General features: G+C 42.2%; 1 protein-coding gene across 2 annotated transcripts in view; it reads right to left on the bottom strand.

Moving 5' to 3' along the window:
- LOC117135272 (AF4/FMR2 family member 4) overlaps positions 1 to 25,328 on the bottom strand; it is a 59,362-nt gene that overhangs the window by 4,903 nt on the left and 29,131 nt on the right. Inside the window, exons 1-4 of one of the 2 annotated variants that reach the window (XM_033295434.1) lie at positions 2,231 to 3,001; positions 631 to 1,357; positions 146 to 567; positions 31 to 87 (exon numbers count right to left, since the gene is read on the bottom strand). In XM_033295434.1, coding sequence (XP_033151325.1) covers positions 31 to 87; positions 146 to 567; positions 631 to 1,357; positions 2,231 to 2,397 — 1,373 coding nt within the window. In that variant the 5' untranslated portion in view covers positions 2,398 to 3,001. Of the gene's footprint in view, positions 1 to 30; positions 88 to 145; positions 568 to 630; positions 1,358 to 2,230; positions 3,002 to 25,328 lie in introns of those variants that run through there. The other variant, XM_033295435.1, reaches the window with a different exon arrangement.

The following is a 25,328-nucleotide window of genomic DNA, read 5'->3' as shown; positions in this document are numbered from 1 at the left end:
GTTTTCAATGAGCACAGCCACACGACTTACCCCTCCTTCTTGCGCTGCTCATCCTCCGACTCGGACAGCTCCAGGTCGTTCTCCAGGCTAAAAATGTGAACAAGGTATGAACAATTTGAATGGCCAAGGTTGTAGGTATACATACCACGAGTCTTGCTTCTCTAGCGAGTGATTCTTTTCCGTTTTGAGCGGCTTGACCGGTCCCGGCGACGTGACTATGGAAGCTGCTTTGGGCGGAGTGGGTGGCAGTTGGTGCAGGGGTGCCAGAGCCTCTCCCGCTAGTATCGTCCCACTTGTTGCTCCGCCCAGAGGCATTTGGCTAGCCTGTGGCGGTGTTGTCACCAACGGGGCGATGGGCGAGGCAATGGGCGCAAAAAGTGGCGTCATCAGCGATGAGGGTTCCGCGGAGGGTGGCGAGCTGGGTATGTCCATCGCATACTTTTGTCTATTGGGCGCCAGCAGGTTGTAGTTCTCGCGCGTTGGCGCATGTGGCGTCGCCGCTATCAAAGTGAGTGGCTGCACCGTGAAGATATTTGCTATGTCGCTGATAATTTTGTTGACATCCTTCTGCAAGGTTAAAAGAAATCATGATTTAGAAAAAAATCCAAATGCACGTTAAGTAATGATTACCTCCGGTGGTGGCGGCTGTTGGCCCACTCCAGGTCGCTTACTGGCCGCTGGCGGCACAAAGCGTCCGCCGGTGCCGTTGTGCAGCGCCGGAGCCGGCGGCCCAAGAAAGGACTTCTCCCGCCCATTCGGCATCTGGGTGGACAGGGGTGGCCCCAGCGGTGTGCTGGCCGGGACTCCGCCGCTGCTGGCATTGTTTGTGGCGCTGGACGAGTTGCTGTTACTGGAACTGGTTCTGGGCGGGCCGCGGGGCGGGGCCATGCCACTACTCGACGGAATGTCGTTCTTCATGGGCTGCCCAGGATAGCCGCCGCGACCATTGTACGGCGGCTTATTGTCCGCCTGCTTCACATACGTCGGCGGTCGCTGCTGTTGCTGGTAGTGCTGTTGCTGGCCGGGCAGCGAAGTGGTCGCGGACGCGGCAGTGGGCCCAGCTGCTGAGGAGGCGGAGGAGGGTGAATGCCCCAGGGATTTGCCTTGCGGCGCCAGAGTGGGCTGCAGGCGCGGATTGCCGGAGCCGGGCGCACTCCGGCTGATCCCCACAGTCTGTTTGTTGATGTACTCCCGCGCCTCGAAGAACTCGCCCAGGGCGGCGGTGATCTCCGCATCTCCCTCGGTCAGCCGCCGCGGCTCCCCGAATAGACTAGTCTCCCGATCGTCAATCTGTATGCCCTGTTGCCGCTCGATTTTTTCACGCTCACGTCTTTTTCGCCGTTCGTACTCCTCCATGCTGCAAAAAGGACGAAAAGTATATAGTAAAATGCCTTAACCTTGACTTTCGGTCTTTAATGTTGGTCTATATTCTTTGTACTGGTTTAAGCCATTATTTCGTGGGGCAGAGACAGTAGCAACATAAATTAGAACAGCAAACAAACATCACAGGTAGTACAACAACAACAAACAGCTGGCATTTTCCAATTTTCCAATTTTTCGCCCAGAACAAACCTTTTGTCATGCATTGCGTGCTTCACTTTTTGGTTGTCTAAACGAGCAAAAACATAAATCGCTTTTACCCAACAAACACTTTGTTAGTATACCCTTCTATGTTTATTTTCTTCTGATACCTTTTACAGAGAAAGTAGATACATTTATAATGTAGATTAGAGGTAAGAACAATATTCATTTCCCTTAGGATGTATTCCAAAAGAAATCATGCACTTCATGGTGCATCTTCCCGTTTCTCCTTTTCAGCTGGGAATCGTTGTCGCCCCTTTCTTAAACGCTGTTCGTTTGTCAATATTTGACCCATCATTGTGGACATGGGTGTTGTTAGGTGCCAACAGTTTGACAAGCATGCGATAGGTGTCAACGGTTAGACATGCACACACGCAAGCACAGTTTGATGGCCATAAGGAAGCTTGTTGTTTTTACCACGTTTTTTTTTGCGGGGTCAGCGGGGGCGTTAAATTGTGCAAATGTTTGCATTTGATTTTGGCCGGTTTTTAAGGTTTAGTAGTGGTAGTAGTGCAGACATGCTTGAGAACGCAACAAATATATCGTATAGGTATGTACACATATGAGGAGCGACAAAGAGGGAGACAGACGGAGACGGAGACAAACACAGGCAGTAACAGAGATAGAGTGCAGTGACTCTAAAACTTACTTATAATTTTGGCTATACAAATTGTTATTGTATTGCTGTAGTTGATCTAGTTGTTGCTGTTGTTGGGGCTGTTGTTGCTGAAGGAGAAGAATGCTGTTGTTGTTGTTGATGCTGCTGGTGTGGTGTTGCTGTTGTTGCTGCAGTTGTTGTTGCTGCTGCTGTGCCATAACGCGCGCTTAGTACAAATAAAATAATTAAATTATCCTCAGCTGAGAGAGCACACACAGACAGGCAGACAGTCAGACAGGCAGACAGTCAGACAGACACACGCACACAGCCAAAGGGAAGTGGTCGAGGAAGGGAAGGGGGGAAGGATAGACTGGAAGAGGATGGGGAGCTGTGCAACTAGGCTTCTCCTCTCTTTCCCACTCGCTTTATATCTATCTCGCTCGATTGCTCGCTTATGTTATCGTTGTAATTTTGCGACGTTGAAACGTCGCTTTGTTGTGGTTGTTATTATTGTGGCTGTTGTAATCGCAATTGCAGTTGTTATCGTTGTTGTTGCTTCTCTTGATGTGATTTTGTTTTTGCGCTTGCAACATTTTGGAATTCTGCAGTTTGACAAGCACTGTCGAAGTTGCCTTTCTGTTTGTTTGTTTGTATTCCCGGTTATATTTTTTCCTATACGCAGACTTTTCTCGTAAATGCTGAATTTGATTTGTTTGTTGGGGCTTTTGATCTCGTATCTTCTATAGTCTTTTATTGCTTGAGTACGTTGCTAAAGAGAGTGTGTGTGTTTGTGTGTGAGTGAGTAGGGGAAAATAAAGTTGCAGTACCTGAAAGAAAAACAGAAAGAGAGAATGTGAAATTAGTTGCCTACTTCTAAGAGCGCTTGAGCTTAAAATTAAGAAAGAGAGCACCGACCTCTCTATACCCTGTAACATAAAAACGTAGCTTAAAATAGTATCTATATATTATAATGATAACTTATGCAATTATAGATTGGTAAAACTTTTTCATTGAATTATTTCATTGCTTTGAAAGTTTTACTTAGTACGGTTCTTACTACTAAAGCCGAATGGATTCCATCGCCACAAAGAAACCTACGCACGTGCTTAGGGTGGACCTTAATAGCGCATAAAATTTGATTGAAAATATATATATTTTCATTGCATATAAAGACATTAAAATTAAAATCGTGTGTAATTCGTTGTTTTATGACAACGTGACTTACTCCTGGCGCTCCTGAAAACAAGCAGGTTCACCCATAAGTACGTGTATCAGGGAGCAGTGAATGTCAGTCGGCTTCTCATTATGCAAACGGAAACCCAAACACCCAAACCCACCCACATGTGGCAGCGTGGATTATGGACAAGGAGCGTCACATTCCGTGTCCTTAGTACGCAGTGTTCACTGCCTCGGTTGCTGTCGTCATTTGGAGAACTTGCCACAAGAACTGGAAGCCGAGATCCGAGGAACCGAGGAGCTGGAGCTGCGGCATCTGCTTGGCTTGGCTTGGAGTGCAGCGCTTAGATTCACTCGAGCCGAGAATGGCAGAGGACAACGATGTCCTTTTGGGCGTATTCTCATGGAAAATTTGCAACTTGAACCACACTGACTACTAGGTGGCGCTTCAGTCGGAAAAAGAAGCTTCTTAAATTTGAATTTTACCAAATGGTTTCTTGAAACTCTTTGAATGCTTTAGTAACTTATGTCAACCCTGCGCTGAGCTTAAAAACATTATTATTATGCGTGTAAAATGGCTCAACAGCTTTCAGTAGATTGGACATATTTTTTATGCATTTCTATTTACGGTCCATTCTACGAATTTGTCTTTTTTGTGGGACAAAGTGTACTTTTTATTTATGAATGAAAAACGTGTCAGTTAAATTAATTTTCTGGTCACAAGCGACAGACGCACCACGCCGACCCTTTTTCCCCTTTTACCCCTTTTTCCCCCATTTCCCCCCTTTTTCTCGGTCGGAAAAAAAGGGACAGAATGTGTGCAGTCACAAATCTGCTGGCTTTTGGTCATTCGGTTTTTTGTGCTCTGGCTGCTACAATTTATTTGTCTTATAAATTTTGTTAACATCTCAACTGAAGGAGTGGCGGCGCAGCCAGAGAGACAAACATTTAATTATTTTATTTCGCAGGAACTTTCCCTGCCCCCAACCGCCAGCAACAGTGCTTGCAAATAGTTTATGCACGTCACCGAAAATAAATGGAAGACGACGAGTCGGCCAGTGGAGAAGCTTGACAAACTTTCTGGGCCGCCTCTTCGGGTTCTGGCTATTGCTTAATTTATATGTATGACCATATATACGTATGTATGTATGTCCAAAAACCACTGGAACTCAAGCCATCCAAACCCAAACCCAATCCCAATCCCAATCCTGTGCGGCTGCTTTAATGTGCGTCCATTTAATCTAAAGCTACTATAATTTGTCCTTTTCTGTTTCTGTGTGCGTTTGTTTTTGTTTGTGCGAGATTGGGCTTTGTGTTTGTGTTTTATTTGCATTTTGACTTTTGCTCTAGCCTGGGGATTCCATTGGTTTATAAATAATTTTCACAGTCTATTCAAATAGTACGCCCCACTTGGTAATCTGATTGCGAACATACACGGGTAGTATTTGACTATGGTTACCTCTGTTATCTGTTATATTAAATCTAGATCAAGTCGGTTTAAATTCTTTAACGCTTAAAACTTTCATTTCCCTGCGAATCGCTGACTCCAACTTTCAATGAGAAATGAAATTTGTTTCCATAGATTTCTCTCTATTGGGTTTTCCATCGTGTAGAGCCACTGCTGCTGTTTCATTGAGCTTTTCCTTCGCAACTCCACGCTGCAGTAATGCGAAAAACACTCTAGCTCAAAATGAAGAAACACGGAGGAAAATCTAACCAAGATTCCTAAGTTATCTTGTAGATTTACTTATAGATAGTAATCAAGAACGTAGTTTCAAAATGGTTTCTTCATTCATCTTGCAGATTCACTTATAAGGTAATCCTATCTCAGCATTGATAGCAATAAAAACTGCAATTCCCTATATCACATATAGTTTTTCGCTCAGTGCAGACACAGTTCACACACAGGATAGCACCTCTGGCGCTTGTGTTGGGGCATATGTTATGAATTTTATGCAAATATGTTTGGGGAAAGAGTGCCCAACTCCTCGATGGCACTACCATTTTGCCCAGAAAAGTTTAGCACAACTCGCGACGTTATAAATTCTTATTTGTTTGCCGTTTTCCAGTGGGTTCGCTGCTCTATTAACATTTAAATCGCTTTCGGGGGTGTGTTGCCAAAATAACAAAAACCAAATGCGTCTGTGTTGTAAGCAAAAGTTGAAGTAACAAGTTAAGTTACTTTTAAGCTATTGAAAACAGTAATTCGAACAATACTGTTTGCTAAATGCCTTATTGTGTTCCATTGTTTTATCTTTCTATCCACAACAGCATTCCTCCAAGATCCATTCCATGATGATAGACTGCCGAGGAAAGCAAAAGTGTGCACTGCACTGCACAAGAATAGTTTTCGTTTGGGTTTCGTTTTGATGAGCCCTAATGGCAATCAGGTTCGCTTCATTCACGGCTGCTGCAGCCTGCTCCTCGTGAATCATTTAACAGCATGCACAAACATTAAATTACGCATGACATTCCTTTTTGCCAACAGAGAGAGAGAGAAGGCCCAGGACACCACGACACAAGACACAGGCTGGCTCTTGGCATAGAAAATTCAATTCAATTCAAGGGGGCAGTGGCAGCGGCAGGACGACGGGCGCAGGATAAAAGCAGGCTGGCTGGCTGGATGAAGACCAAGTCAGAAGCGAACGAACACATGCGACTAATTTCATATTCATATGCATATTTAGACTAACTACCAGCCAGGCGGAGAACACAGCACAAGATGATGACGCCGGAATAGAGTGGTGGCCAGGTCGGGCCAGGATGTGGACAAGGATGTGCGGCTGGGAGGGCAAAAGGCAGTCACTGCACACACATCGGCACGCCTAATTTATAACACAAAAGTCTACTTAACTCCCCAATGGAAACTACAAGCAGAGACGCCGCGCTAAGCCGCCAACTGGAGAGGTGAAAAAGGAATAAGAAAGCAATCGAGGTGGAGCAGGTAGATAGGTTGATCGAAGCACGGAATACCTCTTACTTTATTATCTGGCACATGACATTATTAATATTGAGCATAGTTGAAGTGCTAAAGAATTCGAATTTTATCAGTCTTTTTTTGTTAAAATTAAGATTTTCATCGGAAAGTGTCCAATCGAATTGGAATACCTTTGACAAGGGTATGCCGCAGTCCGGAGTAAGTAGATTGTGTGAGACGGGGTGGTTGAATTATCCCCATTTTGTTGGGCAGTGCATAAACAAAGCCAGGTCCTTTTAGCTGGGAGTGTGTGTGCTGGACAGGATTTATTATCAAATGGGCGCCATAGACTAACGACCATGGCCAGCCAGCCCACTTTCCCGCCATTTCCCGCAACAAACATCCTTCGGATGGCAGCGCGCACACTACTTTCGTCTGTCTGTCCGTACAAGCAGAGTCAACAAATTTTATGGCAGTCATTAAACTTTCTTTCAGCAAAGCGCCTCAAACTCGAATTCAAACTCGACGCCGCTCGGCTTAGGTGGGTTAATTTATATCCTTAAGCACGAAGCAGATACCTCGTGTTCGTGTCCTGTGGCTGCAAATTTATTTATTTAATTAATTTGAGCCGTTTAGCTTTCGTTCGAGTGCAAAATCAATCTGTTAGTTGCAAATTGTAAATTGGAAAGAAATTAAAAACTAGCTTTATAATCGAATTAAGTGTGCATATCGATGTAAAATAAAATGCACTTCAATTCACTTTTGTGCATCTTACACACTAGTTTCTATCTATGATGGCTTTAACCCACTGTTAACAATTGGCAACAATCAAATTGTGCATATTATTTTACCGACCATTTGTCTTTCAATTAGCCCCGTTTGAGCTGAGAGTGTTGAATTGCCTACTTTTTTGTTGGGTCGCCAGCACTTTCCAATCAATTTGATATGAACACGCATTTGACAGGTGAGTGGGTTGCTCGGGCTGCCTTCACTCCTGTCAACTTGGATCGGTTTTCATGGCTATATATACATGGAGAGGACTATTATCTGCACATGCAGCGATTATCTGCTCGGTCCGGACACCACCTTGACTTGTCCGTTGCAAGTCCGGGCTTTGGAACACAAACAGCCTGGCTTCATATTGATGCTGACGCATATTTCCTGCTTCATTAACGGCGACGCCGCCATAAAGTATGCTACCGTACGACGAGGAGGGTCTAAAAAACTGCAATGCGTTCAGCAGCTACCATCGCCTCCTTCTGCTTTATCGTTTTTTGTTCCCACCTGGCGTTGGCTTTTAACGAGACGTCGTCGTCGTCCTAGTTCGAGCCGCCTCCTCTTCCGCGTAGCTGGGTCCTGTCAGAGTTTTCCCCTAGAAATTGCTGCCCTACTCCGGCATCCTTGGTCACTTTAGCTGGGCTGCTCCATTTCAGTCCATGTTTATTAATTCTATTCCCCATCTTTAAAAGCCTGACAATTTGGAACTTTGCGAATGTACTTAAATATTTACAAAAGTTAAGCAACAAATAATTTAGTGCTCAAATGCCATAGGTGCTTTAAATAAAAGAAAGGGTGTTTCGCCTTTTCCATTTACCTTGAATGTTTCTTCTACCTTTTTTTCCCCTATTCACCCAGAAGAAGCTCTATCGCATTTTCTTTTTACCCTTCAGCCTGGGTTTTCCACGGCTTTCCATCGTTTTCCACACAACTTGGATTTGCTGTGCTTGCTGTTGTTGCGCTCGCTGTCCGACGTTTTGATTTGATTAAAATGATAATAGTTTTCGGGATTTAACTTAAATTGATGTAGGTTATAGAGTCCTGTTGCCGTAGAACTGGCCAGCGAGGAGGATAATGAAGGAGCCGGGAACAAAGCGCAATCATTACCGCCTTTTGTGTCCGCATAGCATCCTTTTTTGGGGCCAAACAAATTTCGGCGCTTAAAGTGAGAGCGTTGAGATTCCGAGCAAGAAGGATGTGCAACATAAAAATTCCATTAATAAAATGGCATAACATTTGCTGCAATTTCCTCCTGTTCCTCCTAATCCTTTGTGCCCGCTGGCAATGCTCTCCCTTCTCCCAGCGGATCTCTTAGCGAAATTGCACTGGTCGTGTGGCCAGGCCACTGCACTGAATCAAGTGCCTCAAATTGCCAGGCTTTGGAAATGAAGATAACTTTAAACGCAGGGTCACACAAATCCCACATCCACAGGTGCTAGCAATGGCCTAGGGAGTGGGCGTAGTGTGCGCATCCTGTGGTTAACCGAAGGTATTTCCACGCCCAATCCCCGGAAGATGTAGTGCGCAGTATGTACTTATATAGTAATCATGTCGAGCTGCTGCTTTTTAATCAATTTATTATGTATTGCGTAGCACTTCCATCGAAGTCCTAATCAATGTCAGCTATTTTCCAGCGTTTAAACGGAAATTTTCGCCAAGCTTAAATGCAACGGAGCAGCAAACTGGTCCCTGGTCTTTTGGGAAAATATATGTAGGGGGCTCTATGAATTTCAGGGCAAAGGGAAAAAACATCAATACATGGTCAGAACGATTTCCAATAAGCCGGCACGTTCATTGGATCACAATAATGCCCATTCGAGCGACGGGCGGGCACAGCTGTGCCGGCTAAAACAAAAACAAATCAGAGAAATTGTTCAAGTGAAATGTACAAAATAATAACAGTTTAAATTGAAATTGCATTGTTGCAAGAAGTACAAAACCGGCGAGGGGAAAAACAACAGCAGTCCGTGCAACAAAAACCCTTGCCTCCACATTTTTTTTTTTTTTTGTATATTATTTTCAACAAAAGCCAGTGACGAGCGACAAAAGTTTTGCGGTTGGCAACAATTGTTTGTTCCACATTTTGTTGTTGCTGTTGTTGTTGTTGCTGTTGTTGCCACTGTTGATTGCCAGTCTACAGTTGGACAGGCACTGCTTAATCATTTAACTGGGGGGTTACAAATGAAAAGCTCTCGCTCGCTTGTTATCCTGATAAAGAGTGGTTAATCCTTTAGCGGAAATCTTTCACCTTGCTGTAAGTAAATTACTTTGGAAATGAACATGATAGGATTCAATTTCAACTAAGTCGGGGTTAATGCCAGCTATCGACATCCAGTTAACATTATAATTGACCACCAAGCTGCCTTATTTTTTGCTCTCCTCCTCTTCATCCGAATGCTGGTCGGTTGAGTTAGTTACTCTGTTGCCGTGACTACATTTGAAATAAATGTATCTAAAGTTGGCTGGGAGTTCTGCTCTTTTATCTACTGCTCCATCACCATGGCCAAAACACACACATGGCTGCAGTGGTGTTGGTGGTGGTGGTTCCTGGCTGGCACTTCCTCTTTAAGTTTGTCCGTGTATAATCTACATTATATCGTCCTCTCTCTATTTCACAAAAGTTTCGCTTTGATAGTTGGGGCAACATTTTTTGGCGCTTTGGGTCTGCCGCCGCTGCCACTGCCGCTGTTTTTGACAACTTACTCGTGCGTCGCGCGACCGTCCACCGAGTGTGCCACGCCCCCACTAAACTCGTTGCCCCTTTCGGAGGCAAGTTCGTAAGTGTGTATCCGCCACATACATATATAGTATATGCCCAAGCAGATAGCTTTGCTTGGCAGCCCTGCGTTTGGCAACACATGTGCGCGAATCCGAATCCGAATCCCAATCCCAATCCGAATCCCTATGTCGGTCCGTCCATCTCCTTTTTATATGTATGTCTGCCTCTTTTTATTCCCCCCACTTTCTAGCCGCCTTCCTCCTCCTCGTAATGGCCATCTTTTTGCCCTTTGGGCCATTAAAGTTGTCGATGTAAGTTTAAATTGTTTTTCGTTGCCCGCTTTTAGGCGCTGCTGAGTGATATAAGCGATTTGCGGTACATGCTCTTTTATGGCTCCACATTCGTGTGCTTAAGTGTGGCTTGTGTTCGTGGTGGTTAAGGGTTGAACACAAAAAAGAAATGGTGTTTTAAGAGGCGAATATAATGAGTTCATTGAGCGGAAATCAATGGCGTTTCGAAATCACTTTCAGAGCTGTTCAAAAACGCTTTATTTACATACATATCATTTAAGATTCCTATGCTCAAATCTAATTTGAATTTCCACTCACAACGCTCGCAAGTTCAAAGCAGTGCAAATGCTTTGCCCCAAATGGCTTAAACTGATAGTATTTGCTCTGCTTTCTGTCCACCTTGCGGCCAAATCAATTAACTTAATGAAAACTATTCAGTTATGCACAAGTTCTGCTCCGAATGCATTTGCGTCTCAGTTCTCAGACGAGGCCCAAATCGAAATCGAAATTATGTTATGCTTTAGTATGGAGAGCAGATTTTTGAGACCAGTTTACCCAGTTTACCTGCTGTAGGTGGAATCAATAAATGATGAACCCGAATAATCCCACAAGCGATGCCATTCATATTTAATGCTGTTTTCATTACACGAGTTCAGTTTCGGGCGTAAATTTGTTTGGCATCCTCAACTTGACCGCAAATCGCGTACCGCTGCCAAAACGTAACTAATTCATCTTCTGTGTGTGCGAAAGAGAAAGAAAAACGCCGGCCGCGGAGTGTGAGTGAGATGGCGAGACCGAGATAATTACAAAACTGATGAGGTACCCCACTGTTGTCTTCGCAATAAATTATCGCGCAATTTGTTAAGGGAAAACTATTGGGGTGGCAAGGGAAGGGGCAAGCCGAGGGGGAGGGTAAACTTTCAACAAGTTGGAAAATGGCAGCCCCAAAACAGCAGAACGGCAATAACAACGGAAACCATCAGCAAGCGCTGGGCAATAAAAACGTTTTCAACATTAATCAATTAATTTCAATTAAATTGTGAAAAATCACAACAACGTGAGGAAAAACAAGCGCAACAAACATGTTTATGGTTTCCGTTGTGAGCAGAAAACTCCAAAGGAAATAAATATATAAAGCAATACAAAAAGTAAAAGTTATAAATTTAACTATGCTAACTTTTTCATTTAAACGTACTTCTTTTCATGGGATTTTAGAACGTGAAAAAGGGAAAGGTTTGAATGGAATTATTACACTAATTTCTAGAAAACGTGACTGTAAAAGGTTGTCATAATTTTAGGAAAACTTTTCACTTTAAAATATTAACTAAATTCAACAAACTTTGTGCACTTTTCATATTTTTTCCTAAACTTACTATTAACTTCAAATCGAATGGTACAATAAATTATTGTGGATGATTCAGAAATTATGATTCAGAAAAAATGAACGAAATCAAACAAAACGATGATAATAAAAAAAGAAAACTGAAAATGATAATTTTCGTAGCCGCAATAAGGAAAACAGCCAAGTAAATACAGCGAAAAGCAAACTTTTATTTTCCTTATTTATTTATTTTCTTCGCCATCACTTTTCCGCATTTGTATTTTGTGTGCTCGCTCCGCCAGTTTTCCCTTGTTTATCTGTCGTAATTTATTGTATTTTCTACGCTGCTTTTCTGCAACATGTGCGCCCTGCTCCCTCGCATTCTTTTCTCTTCTCCACTCCTCTTCTCTCCACTCTTCTCATCTGTTTTGGTTTGGGGCTTTGCAAGGGGGATATGGAGGTGATAAGACCAGTGCTCGACAATACAGACAGATAGAGATACGAGTTCTTCGCTTTATCGACAGAAGGGATAGCTATTTATAATTGGGCCGATTGTATTGTCTGTTAGTATTTAATTCAGTTAGCTTTAATGTTTAATGTTTAACATCATTTTTATCTAAATGTAAAACCTATCTACATACAATACAGCAGAAATTGAGTAAAAATCGCCATGATTGCGAAATTTCACCAGAGATCAACGGTGCGTATGCGTAATGCTAAAATATTTTAATTGCATGCCGCCATGTTATTGAACCCAAAACCGCGCGAGTAACAGGATCCTTTTATTAGCAGCCAGCTAATGCAATTCATCGACCTGTTGGCCATATAGTCATCTATATACACACAAATATAGATATATATATATTGAGTTGGGTGGTGGGGTGTGCCACGCAGCCTGCTGTTAACAAGGTTACATTAAAAACAAACTTATGCGGACGCTTTGGCGCCACCGACACAGGATGATGTGGATGTGGATGTGGATATGGCCAGCTATCCCCGGGAACAACAGGGCGTGTGGGTAATGGGGATTCTTGTGGTCCAGCCATCGCCACCACACGTTGCACTACTGTATGCTTTAGGGCTGACATTAGGAGTTGGCTTTTCATTCGCGTGTGCACCACCACATTGCAACCAAACACAATTAAGCGCATAAATGCCAATGAAACTGTTTTTAGGGAGCGTGGGCAGGAACAATTTGTTGGGCCGCCAAAAAGGCCAACGAAATAATGCAATACAGGCCTTTGAACTGACTACTGCATACTGTTTGGTTTGTTAGTATCTGAGCTCAAAGTAATAGATTGTTTGTCCAGCTCTTAAAGCTGCAACCACCACCCACTGCGACCACCCAGTTGTACCAGCAAACAGTCATTTCTTCATCTCCTTCATCTCTTCACTGCGGATTACTGCAATAGCAATTCTTCGCAGTCTCCACTATTTTCTTCCTTGCAATTTGTATGAAGATTTGGAATTTACTTGGTGTCGTTATTTTTAATATTTCCGCATAAATTATGCTAAATATTTTCCATTGTATAGAATGTATACAAATAAACTAAAAATTCCCGCCATCAAATATGTGTTGGCTAAAGTTTTGAAGAGTTTCGGTAGACTTTGCTTTGATTATCTGAAGAAACGGCAGCCTATAAATATTAATTAAGGCAACTGGAATTAGCAGATGATGCTATAATCAGCATCACACATGGCTAACTCCAGCGAGGGTTGTTTGAGTAGTAAATGGAATGCCCACACTTTTAGCGTCGCTTTGTTTGCATTTCCCGATAATTAAACTAATTTGCAAAGAGTTTTCCTTCGCCATCTTCGCCTGGCTTCGTCCTTGGTCCTTGGTCCTTCGACTTGGCTTTTTCACTTATTTTTTCTTAATTGCGTTTATGCTTTAAGTGCTAGCTGCGGGCGGAATCGGGTAACTAACTTGCTTTCCCAGCGCACAGCATGCTTACGTCTGTCCAAGCACTTCTCCGCTCTACTCCGCTCCTTTTCCTCTCGGTTTCCCTTGGCTTTTCATGCGCGTTGCGCGTCATAAAATATTGATGGCCATAAATAAAGAACCGCGTAGCCTTTAATGCGAACGCAGCGCTAACGTAAACAAAATGTAAGCGGAACGAACAGTGGATGCGCTTCACTCGATTTTCGAAAGAAATAAACATTTTGTGTAAATATTTTTAAAATAAATACAGGTGTTCATTATGTTTGGTGTTCATCTTGCTTAGTGTTCATCTTTTTCATCTTGTGTTCATTTCGATATTTACAGTTCATTTTGCTGGCTGTTCATTTGGTGGTCATTTGATTTTCGTTACTGTTCATTAACGACTGCCATTTGATACGTAATTTAAAGCTGGGGCCCACTGTCGATTGCCGCAGGACGAGTGGCAGTTGATTACAACCGTGGACGCTGTGGTCGCGTTAAACTGTTTGCGGTTGCCATGGAGAAGAGCGAGACAAAAGTCGAAGATGATGTTGATAATGGAGCGGGGGTAAGGGGAGGGACTGACTGGAGATGGAGTGCTGGAGAATTAAGTGTCAAAACGCAGCTAAATAAATAAAGGAATTAAGCGTAAATTCTCGACAAGCAGTCAACGATTTTATTGCCATTCGAAGGCAGGAATGCATTTTAAGTGCACATCATATATCATTCAGGCTTAAACTCTACGATCTAGATATGCTTATGCTTCGTTGTTCAATTTGAAATCGCCATACCGCCTAGCTATTACACAAAACCCCTAATTAAATAGCATAACCAAAACTGATCAAAATTAAAAACTAAAGAATTTTACACATATGATAATTTGCGTGAAAACCGCTGGAAAAAACGTAAAATAATTCCACAATTTCCATAGTGGCCAGCGAAATCAATTAACTAATTATTTAAGCGGCTTACGCCCGCCAACCATCAAGGCCATAAACTGCGGGGCGTGGCCACTGGGTAAATATGCAGCAACCATAATAAATAACAATAACGATAATATTATTGCGAGTATATTGACACAGGCAACAAAACATAAGTGAGACACGCCTCATTAATTCGCATCTCGCTGAAGGGGTGAGCGTTAACCCACTCGTCGTTCAAATCAAATTTCCTCGCAGTGGTGTGAGCTCATTTCGCATTAGAATGTGAGTTCGCATCGCCCAAGAGCCAGTTCCTCTCCCTCGCACGCAAAATATGAAAATCATTTCGCCAAATGTCTACGCTACTACCACTTGCCACCACCCCACCGCTTTTGGCCATGTTTTCCCGGCCAAGTGACTGACTGGCATATTGAGCAAAACATCCAGTCAAGTCGGTTGAGCAGGGGGGCATCACTGAGGAGGGGTGGGTGTGGTGCAGGGTCATGCCACGGGTCGTACGTGCGTGTTAGACACAACTTCCCCTTACAAGACACTAGACACTAGGACACCAGCGAGTGGAGCAGGCGGACGCAGCTAGGGAGCATAATGGGAATTTCAAATATGGCAAATGTATGAGCACGAGGAATGCTGAGATCATCTAGCTCAGGCCGTCAAAACGACGCGGAAATACCCTTACCAGTGCTGAGTACTAATTGCCTTGGCATGCATTCAAGCTGAACCAGATTCTTGTGTAGTTTCTAGTCTCTCTAGTTTTATTCATTATAAAATATACTTTTTTTTTTATTGTGACCCCACATAGTCATCATCAATGTGGACAACTTTCTTATCAATTTGCATTCTCTGCATTGGTTCTCCACTTAGAATATCATCAACCCCTTTTCAAGTAGTGTGAATTACGTGGCTCCACCATCATGGTCAACTACTCAAAAGTCCTGACAATGCCAATACAATCAAGTGGAGCCGGGAAATGCATTGACCAGGCCCAGATGCTCCTGCCAAAGGGTTCCTACTCCTCCTCGCCATTGTATCCACCACATACTTATATTGTTATGCGCCTGGTTAACTCATCTTGTCAGCCAACTTGTGTGTTTCGGTTTGGGTTTGTGTTTGGCTCCGGGCTTGGGTTTCTGCCTGTCTTTCGGTTAAGATGTCGTAGTTGTGTCGCTGTCTAGCGATGCGATATGTGCTGCTGCTGCTGCTGCTGCCGCTTCTGCTGCCGGAAATGCCGTTAAATGAAATTGTTTTCGTCAAAATTAATGTGCACAACAAAGCTGGAAAGGCGAAGAACAACAAACACAATGGGGCAAGAGCAACAGCAAACACGACATCGTCATCATCATGGGGTTAAGTGGATGGGTGTGAGATGGTTGGATTCTGGATTTGGTATTGTGGATTCTGGTGGCCACACGTACGTGACAGATTTTGATGAAATTTTCGTTTGCAGCTCCTCGGCTGGGCGTCAAATGCGGGTTGGACTGGCCATATAATTGCCCGGGTGGCAAGACTTAAGGGTGATCCATGGGAAAACGACGTTTTTCCAAAAGGCAAATTGAGCTTCTGGCATATTTTCGGCGATGACTTTGTGACTGACGCAAAATGGGGAGACAAAATGTTGATGTCGAAATTAGCAGGAAATGCTCGAAATACATTAGTGACGCCACTTCAGTGGGGGCAAATAAAAAAGGCAGTTTGTTGACACACTTATTTCTAATCAAGAGGAATAAGACTTCCTTACTAACATTTCTAATATTATTATGAATTTATTGTTCAGCCTAGTCACTAATATGCTTGGTATATAAATTCGTAACACTGCAAATTTGCTGCACTTATAGTGTTAACTAATCCTGTTCATTTTTACAACATTTTTATGACTCAACCAGAATCCCTGAAAAAGCAATCCACAAGGATATCAAGACTGGATTTCGCAAAGAACCTAATAAACGTCGTGTGTGTGGCATTTTGGCCTTACACATAAGGCGAACAAAGCCAAATTTCCATTTCATGTGCAAAAGTGGGACATTGAAACGGATTCGGAGTTGCGCAAATGAAGAAGGCTAGCTTATAGGTAATGCACAAGAAACAAATAAATAATGAACACTAAAAGGTGAAAAATGAATCAGCTACAACGGCAGCGCCAAAAACTTGAACAACTTCGGCCGTCCCCTTCACTTTTGTTCTATATCTTCCGATGTCGCCTGAATACGACATAAGTTTACACCAAAACGAGAAAGTAAAAAGAAAAAGGGGGAATACAACGAGTAGAGCGCTAGGAATTATGACACAAAGCCGCATAAATCTTGTTGAAGATAAAAAATTGCAGAAGCAAGAAAGTCCTGGCTTAAAATGCAAAGAGAAACAGAACGGCGAAAGCGGGAAATGCGGGAAAAGCGGGGAAAAGCCATAAGGTCAACAGCTAGGCCTATGGCCAATAGCAGAATTCGCTTCGTGGTGAGTGTGTCAGGTGCAGAGCTCCTCTTGCTCGTCGGCCAGGCAATTTGAATTGCTTTCTCCTGTTCGATTTCAGTTTGGTTGCAGTGATTTAATAGGGGAGTTCTTCAAAAGCCCTGATGGGGCAGCAACACTGATTGATGTGCAACACCAATGAAAAGGCTGTCTTGCCTCCTGATTGAATTATCGATTGAACGGATTTAGAAAGGTTACCGCAGATGATTGACATCAATCTGCAATCATGATTGGATATTGAAAATACAATGCAGAAAGTGTTTCAATATCATTGTAACATCATCGACTAATAATCGTGTGCAGCCGCTCTTGCCAAGGAAATAAAGAACTTTATTCCATATCAATGAATTCACTGGCTTATTGAAAACAGTGCCAGAAAGTCCCATTGCCAAATGCAAAAAATGTGTGCCGGTAGCATATGCGAGTGAACTTTTTAAGTTGGCATCGATTTTTGAGTGCTAGCCCATTTATTTTCCACCAAAAAGTAGTAGTCGAGAAAACTATACCATACTTTGTGGCCGATCATTGGGTGTCCATTCACTTGGAAGTTGCTGCGGCTGGACTCATAGAACTCACATGGAATGAACAAACAAGAGCTCAACTCGCCGTAGCACCACAAAAATGCGTAGCTCAGGGCAACCTTTCTCTGCTCCACTCTCTCGTCGTCGTCGGAATAGCCCTAGCTCCAGTGGACACTGAACGAACTTCCCTCCTGGCCATGCCCTATTCCCATTCCGATTCCCATTCCCACACCCAAATCCTGCTCCTGTATACACAAAAGGCCATTCACAGTTCACAGACCGGGCGACGAGACGAGACAGACTCTTTTGGCTGCTTTTTGGTTGGCGATGGGGGCCAGGCCATAAAATTAGTATGACATGTTGACCCTGTCGAGCAGTTAAGCTAGCAACAAGAAAAACATTACTCCGAAGCAATTAACAAAATGTCTAAAGTGCAGTTGAAACTCCACTGCGTATACGTAATATCGCACATACGCCATGTGTTTCGCACAGCCGGCAAGCGAGAGAGAGATGAAATCCTGTTGATGTGCCGCACTCAACTTGGCCAAAAGTCACTGGAAAACTGCAACTTTTTGTGGCCCCTCATTCTGTTATTATTTTTCTTTTTTCTTTCATTTTTTGGGTTAGCCAATATTGAGTTGGTACTGAATTGCTTGAGTAGTGCTGGCGCATGGAAAGCAAACACAGTCGAGGGCAAACTTACTTTTTGGTCTGCTGGCTTTGGCATGTTCGATTTATTGATAGTTGTGCATCGTAAGCTAATAGACTGGATTAAATAGCTCCAGGAACAGGAGCCCATATTTGCAGTTAATCCGACTGATTTCAGTTTACTTCCCTATCATATTTCACTTTTGTATCGAAATTAAAGCATATTATTAAGTTGTTTAACCTTAAACAACACTCTTGTGTTAACTCCCTTGAATCACAAACGTATTCCATCAGGTCGGGTCATCACATTCGTGTGCCAGACCCCTATAAATACAGTATTAATGGCTGCAAAGCGCAATTCCCAAATTCGCCAATTGCAATTCAACTGATTGCACGCCGCCCGAAATCGCAGCACTTGGACAAGGTGCTTTAATTGCCACGCCCCGAACGACGCCCATTCAGGGCCATACCATTAGCAAATACAACAGCGGCTATAATTATAAGCCATCCCCTTCGCTCACCCCCTCTCCCGTCGCCACAGAATAAATGGCTAACTTTGTTGCCACCGCCGCTTTTGCCGGTCTAAATGAGTTGGGTCATATCTGTTAGCCAACAATCACTCCCGTATGTATGTGCATACAACAGACCGCCATATAGCGAAATGCATTTGTATACCCGGACCAGAGGTGTGTGGATTTTCGCATTTCCTCTTCAACCTCCCAAACCCAGCTGCATTGTTGTCATAGTGGGCCAATCCTCACAGAGGTGAATGCATTGGGATCAATACAGCTCAACTGGCAGGATTAACTTGGTTAAGATATGTATCGTTAGTATATGAAAAATGGGCAAGAATGATATTACAGATATTCACAGATTGAGAGAATTTCCCAAATTCACTTGAAGAGATGTCAAAAAGTATGCAACACTTTTATACAGAGGTGGTCAAAAGTATTTACACAACGAGCTTTTTTTTCAATTAGTTGACAATTGAAAAAAAAGCTCGTTGTGTAAATACTTTTGACCACCTCTGTATTTTCATTCTGATCAAGGACTACCTCCCATCCTGATTGTTGTTGTTTTTAGCTGTTTGCGTTGTACACACACCTTTACTGTGCTTTTATTACACCATTTTTATTATTATTTTGCACATTTATATCATTTCTATACGCGTCTGCACTACATACATACATACATATGTATGCATATCCAGACTCATATCCTGCATAGCTGCTTTCTCTTTATCCCTCGCCGTTATTATTTCATACACCAGCCAACACACAAAAAATACACACCGACCATCTACCCACACTAACGGAAGTTTAATCTTTCTCCTTTATCCTTTCCTTTCGCCTTCGCGACCATTTACTTCTTGTTGCATCTACTCCTGATTTCGATTCGATTCGATTCCATTCGTTTCGAAGTCCACGAATGATCAAATGAAAGGGGACTAGTGGGGCTATGCAGACTGTGCGGACTATTTCATTTTATTTTACTTGCACTCTCTGTCTTTCGTTTTATTTGAGTTATTTGCGCTTTTTCATGGGCCTCCCTCCGACTGCCTTTGTTACATTACTTTTTTTATGATATTGCTGCCGCTGCTGCTGAGATTTATTATTGTTTTCGACAACGAATGTGTGTGTGTGTGTATGTGTGTACACGCGGGTTTTGGCATGTAGCTGAAGCTTTTTGCAAATCCACCAGTGGATTGGATTTATGCCGCCAATCGCCGTCTCCGCGAGCTACTCGACTTGGTCGTCATTGTCGCCATCGTCGAACAGCTCCCCGAACGGACAGAAATGCCAATTTGGCTATTTTTTAGCTAACTAAACTTCTTTTTTCTAATTGCGAAAATAGGGAAGAAATCAAATAGATTAAATAATGAAATACCCTTTTCTGTTTAAACAAAAACTTTTTATAGCACCACAGAAGTTTTGAAATACTATACGAAATAGCAGAAACGTATTTTTACTTACAGAATGCTTACTTTTATAATATATAAAGATAACGATGAATACAAATAATAGATTTGATATTTATAGCATTTCCTACGAGTATTTTGCTTTCTAGCCACATTAGAGTAAGTGTTAGGAAAGGCCCCAGCACAATTCTGCCTCTCTTTCTAGTCGTATTCTACCCGCTCCGTCTCTGTCTATCGCTCGAGTGTGTGACTTGGGCGCAGTTTAATGCACTCTACACAGTTGGTATGCCTCCCATTTCGCCGCCCGAAACCAACTTCGCCCCCTTTATTGTCCAAGCACAGCAGCAGGCTTTTGTTAGCATGTGTCGGTTTTTTCCGTTCTTTTTTCTGTTATTTTGTAATGTTCTCTCGCTTTTAGTAGGGAGTTCTCTTTGGTCCTTTATCATCATCGTTTTGGCATTGTTGTTTTAAAGGATCTGCCTACATTTGTTGCTAACATTGCAAATAGTCAACTCATCAGGCCCTTAGAAAGGATACTATTCCATCTCGCTCTGGCCTGAATGCTTTCTATATCTCTCCCTCTTTCGCCGGCTATTGTTTAAAAAGCTCAATGGGCTTTCCACTATCAAAAGCTCAATTCCTGGACTAGACTTGCCCTTTGCCTATGTGTTTTCTGCAGGAAAGGAGCCGGTTTTGTTGCCCACTTAGGACTTTCGACCGACTTCCTCCACATGGACTTGTTGATGATGGCCAATCCGAACTTTTCGAACGTGAAAGTCAAGTTGATAACTGGGATGCTCTGTTCATATAGCTCTAGTACTCCATTTACTGCATTTCATTGGATATCTTTCAAACTCGCTGCTTATAATTAATCGAAAACAAATCTCTTTATTCAAGCACTCACTCTTCTTCATTCGCGTTCGCTTCGAAAAGGTTTTGAACTCACCTGCAAAGAGAAGAAGTGAATTCGATTAAATATTAGTTGACGAAGGTAGGTTTTGCTTGCTTGTGTGTCTACTAGTGGAAATAAAATTAATTAAATCAGCTAGAAAGCGATAAATAGCGAGCAACAATTTGCAAGCCAAATGTAAGCCAAGAGGCAGCGAAACGAAGGAAAGAAGCGAAACAAAAGCCAAAGGCAATGTGGGAAGTCGAATGGGCGAATGAGAGGAAAAGAGCGACAGATGGTGACGCAAAGCCAATACAAAAAAAAAACAAAAAATACAAATACAAATAAAAATGAAAATAAAGCAAAAAAAAGGCGGCAGAATCAACGAGAACAAAAATAAGTAAAATATAAAAAAACAAGCAGGAAAAATGAAACAAGCCGAGGCATTCTCACACAATTCTCTCTTCAGCGACAATCGAATGGGTTTGACGCGGTTTGTCAACTTTTCTCGTTGTTTCTTTCTCTTTTTTTTTTTTTACTTTTGCAATTGATCGCTCATTACGTATACGCCGCATACGCCGCCGTCGGTGTGAAGAAACATTGCGTCGCATTTGTTGATAAGCGCAAATATAGGCAAATATTAGCAAGGGACTTTAAAACTTAGCAAGGCAAACACAAATGCTGTTTACTTTTGCACTATTTCCGCCGTTTTCTAGATGAGATTTGAACCCCTTCAGGTGGTTAATCTGCCAAGTGTTATATACATAAATGCATGTATCTACATTTCTAGCCCACTTGGGCTTTTTGTTGCGTGTCCACTCAAAGGACACGTGCCCACAATTTTCAGTTCATTGGCCTCGCTGACGAGACATGCAACAATTAACGGCGAAAATATAGAAACAATTGACGATGGGAAAGGGATTTATTATGGACAAGGGGATATACATGACACTTAATAGTTTAACCCCAGATGGGCACTCATTCTCATTGGTATAATTTCGAAACAGGTATGATTCATGGAACGAGACCAGTTTCGAAATAGCTCGAGGGAATCACCAACATGGAACTGGAATTAAAAATTCACACGTAATATAGGACTAACATTGCTGCCATAGAATATGATAAGATTGCAGCTAAAAGTTCTTTCCATGCACAATTTATCGGAATAAGTGCCATTTTAGTTTGAACCACAGTTGATGTATTCAACTAGGATTTATCTGGCTCTTAACAGCCTAATGAGGGGATTAGCCCGATACCAACTCCCACTTTTGCCATCCAAACGGAAAAGCAATTGCTGAAACAAAGGCATGGAGATACATCGCTTTGCTTATTGGCCATGCTAATGGTCAAAGTGCGGTGACCGAATATAAAAAAAAGTGCGGAAAAGCGTCGGAAAATTGTCACACGAAACTGGCCACACACACACACATGCATGCTTTTCGGGATGTGGTCAACTCAGGGGGGCGTGGCCGTTGTGGGGGCGCGTTAATGAGTGCCACATGTTGTACGTAGCCAGTGATGTTATGCCAGAGCAGTTAGCACAAGCAGGCCGGAAGCCTCATCCTGGAGAGTCTCCTCCTCACCCCTCCCTCTTCCCTTCGACAACCAACTAAGCCAACTCCTTTTCCGCCTGCTGACCAACCACGCAACAATTTTGCGAGTCGCGTTTTTCATGGCCGTGAAAAAACGAGCGTATCGTAGCCAACATGTGTGTTGTACTTGTTATGTCCTTGCCAACGTGTTGCACGGAATGCGAACGCCTTACACCTTCCCACCTCCCTGCTACCCCAACTCCCCCTCCTTTTTTGGGCGCGTCCTTGGTCGTCATCATGACCGCTTATGGCCTTAATTGTCCAGCAATATCCTTCGTGTGCGCGCTACCAACTATTTTGAATTGTTTGCGACCAACTGGTGGCTTAAGTGGCTTATGAAATTTAAGTTATTATCGAAGAAAGCTCCTCACATTTGCCTTCTAACCAATTGATTTATGTGCATTGTACGTGCGACTTTGTAATTGTTATTGCATTGCACATTGTATTGTTTTACAATCGATCAAAAAACAGATTTTATTGCAGCAATGCGAATAACTAATTGAATGATTTATAAATTGAAGAGGCTGGCTTTAAACTACTATTTAAAGCATTTAATTGCTTCTGTTCAACTAATTTGGAACATATTTAATATAAGTGCTATTAAGAAAGCAGTAAATTAATGAAAACAAAACTTTCTTTCGATTCAACGCACAAATTTTCAAGGACGGAATCACTCGGTTGATTTGCATCATTTTATAGCTCTCTCATTTGACTTTTAGTTTGTTTATATTTTTGCATGGACCTTTAATTTAGCTTTTGACATCATATTGTTATTGGTTCTTGTTTATGGTTCGAAAATGCGGCTTATGAAATGGCGCAATGCATTTTATTCCATTTGTTTACTTCTGCTTCGCCCGAATGCATTTTAATTAGCAAGCAAAATTCATTCCCGACTCGCTTTTTTTTCACTTCGTGATTTGTTGTTGCCAATGCACTTAATATACTTAAATTTATTAGCTCGGCATTTGTAATTAGCTGCCAAATGAGTAATATAAATCGCATTGCATGCGGCAACTGAGGGGCAACAGTGGGTTAACGACCATGAAAGGTTTGTCAGCGAACAGCAGGGGCATTCATATGATTCACAAAAGGAAAAAAATAGTAATGCTGATTTAAATACAATTTGTGTACAAAGTGTACACAGTTCGAATATTTCGAATAAATTGTTTTAATATTGAAGAAACATATCGTTTATCTCTCGCAATATTAAACTCGTTTTTACCAGATAAACTGTTGATTAATAGTTGCCATTATTGCGATGCTATTTTTTACAACCAGCAAATAACCGAAAGACAAATGAATTATGACATCTAGAGTCAAACCGACAATTAACCAAAATATTATCTGTTGTTCGAAAGTCAATAAGGCACTATTCAAACAACAATCACCTAAAAAAAAACACCAGAAATGCAAAGGTCATTAAAACCAAGCAAACAACGTGAAAATGAATTAACACAAAAAATGTAAATAAGCAATAATATGGAAAAGCAAACTAGCAACGGTCAGCAGCGTATGAAATACCCTTAAATTAACAGATTTATTTATAAAATTAAAAAGAAAGCATTTAATGAAAAGACTTGAAAACAAACAGAGCAAACAAAAAAATAATAACAAGCAGTAGTTATTAAAACTAATTTTGCAGGGTGGCGGAAATTGGAGTGGTTGAAACAGCTTGGTTTATTATTGGACTGGCACGCGATGTCATTAGAAATAATAATAAATAATAAAATAATGAATGCAGCAAATCTGTTATTATAAGTACGAAACTGTTGTTCAGGGTTTACAGCTTTCCCAGCAGATTTTCGCCTTTCTACTTCAAAGTCGCTTTCAAAACCATTTTCATTTGTTGAATACAATGGAGTTAGCATTTAGGTTTTGTGCTCTGATCACAGCATTCAAATTTTCCAGATAATCGATCGAAATTGCCAATGAACTTTGGCGAGCATCAATTAAGCGAAGCCAACAAGCACTTTGCATTTTGCATTTCTGTGTACTGATGAAGCAAAGTTTTCTGTTATTCCGAAGTTGGCCCGAAAAGTGTCTGGAGTTTTGGCCCTATTTTCCTGCTGCTGCTGCACGTTTTATTAAATGCTTCCAGCGAACCCATCCGCCCATCGCCCATCGTCGACCCCCGTGGCATAAATTATCCACCCTGTCATCGGTTGCTCCACCACTCCACTTCACTCCGTCCGCCTTCGTGACCATTTCCCCGTTTTCCCGGTGGCCCCAGTTTGAAGTCTCTTCTCCACTTCATAAAATGCCGTTGCGACGCTTAATTTTGCCCGCCGTCTGTCTGGCAAAAGCAACGAGATAGACACCACCCACCGCCCACTTTCCACCCCCATATGCCATCAGCCACCCCCACGAAAGAAACAAAAAAAAAAAGTGAGCAACAGCTGCCCCATTCCAAGAGCCCCATTGCCACTTGGCTAGTAGGAAGCGAAGGAGCAAAAAAAAAAATGTTATAAAATTTATTAAAAGTAATTTGCATTGCAAATTAATTTTCTGCTCCTTTTTTCGGCCTCCCCTCTTTTCTGCGCTGTCAAAATTACTATTTTATTTGAGTGGGGGATCGGCGGGGGTTGGGGGGTTGGGGCTTCACAGCGTGTGGCTAAGTAAACAAAGTTTAGAAGTTTTTAACGTTTTCGACTTGTTTGCCGGAGTTGCGATTGCACTTGAAACAAATATATAACTGCATTCTATATAAACAGCTAAATACTAATTTAAAGCTACTTAAATTTCAGGGATGCCACATAGTTAGAAACTGGTCAAAATGTGTCCAGATGCTTTGGTTACTCTTCCATATCACTCCCTAAAGTTAATAAACAAGATGAGCAAACTGAAATCATACAAACGTCAAAAGTAAAAAGAGCTTATTTTCAAAATTCTTGCAATAAAAGGTGTTGCCACCTTTCATAGGGTGTTGCCATCTAAACGGGGTTTGCAACAAGCTGTAGGAAATGGAAATATGGGGTTTAGGCCAACATCAAAACCAAATCCTTCTCTTTGGACGGCACAAAGTCATGCCATTAAAGTCAGTCAGTTATAATTAACAG

Source organism: Drosophila mauritiana, chromosome 2L, assembly GCF_004382145.1.
Source record: "Drosophila mauritiana strain mau12 chromosome 2L, ASM438214v1, whole genome shotgun sequence".
In the NCBI taxonomy this organism is placed as follows: Eukaryota; Metazoa; Arthropoda; class Insecta; order Diptera; family Drosophilidae; genus Drosophila; species Drosophila mauritiana.
The sequence above is the reverse complement of the archived record's forward strand: the minus strand, read 5'-3'. Positions and strand labels throughout refer to the sequence as shown.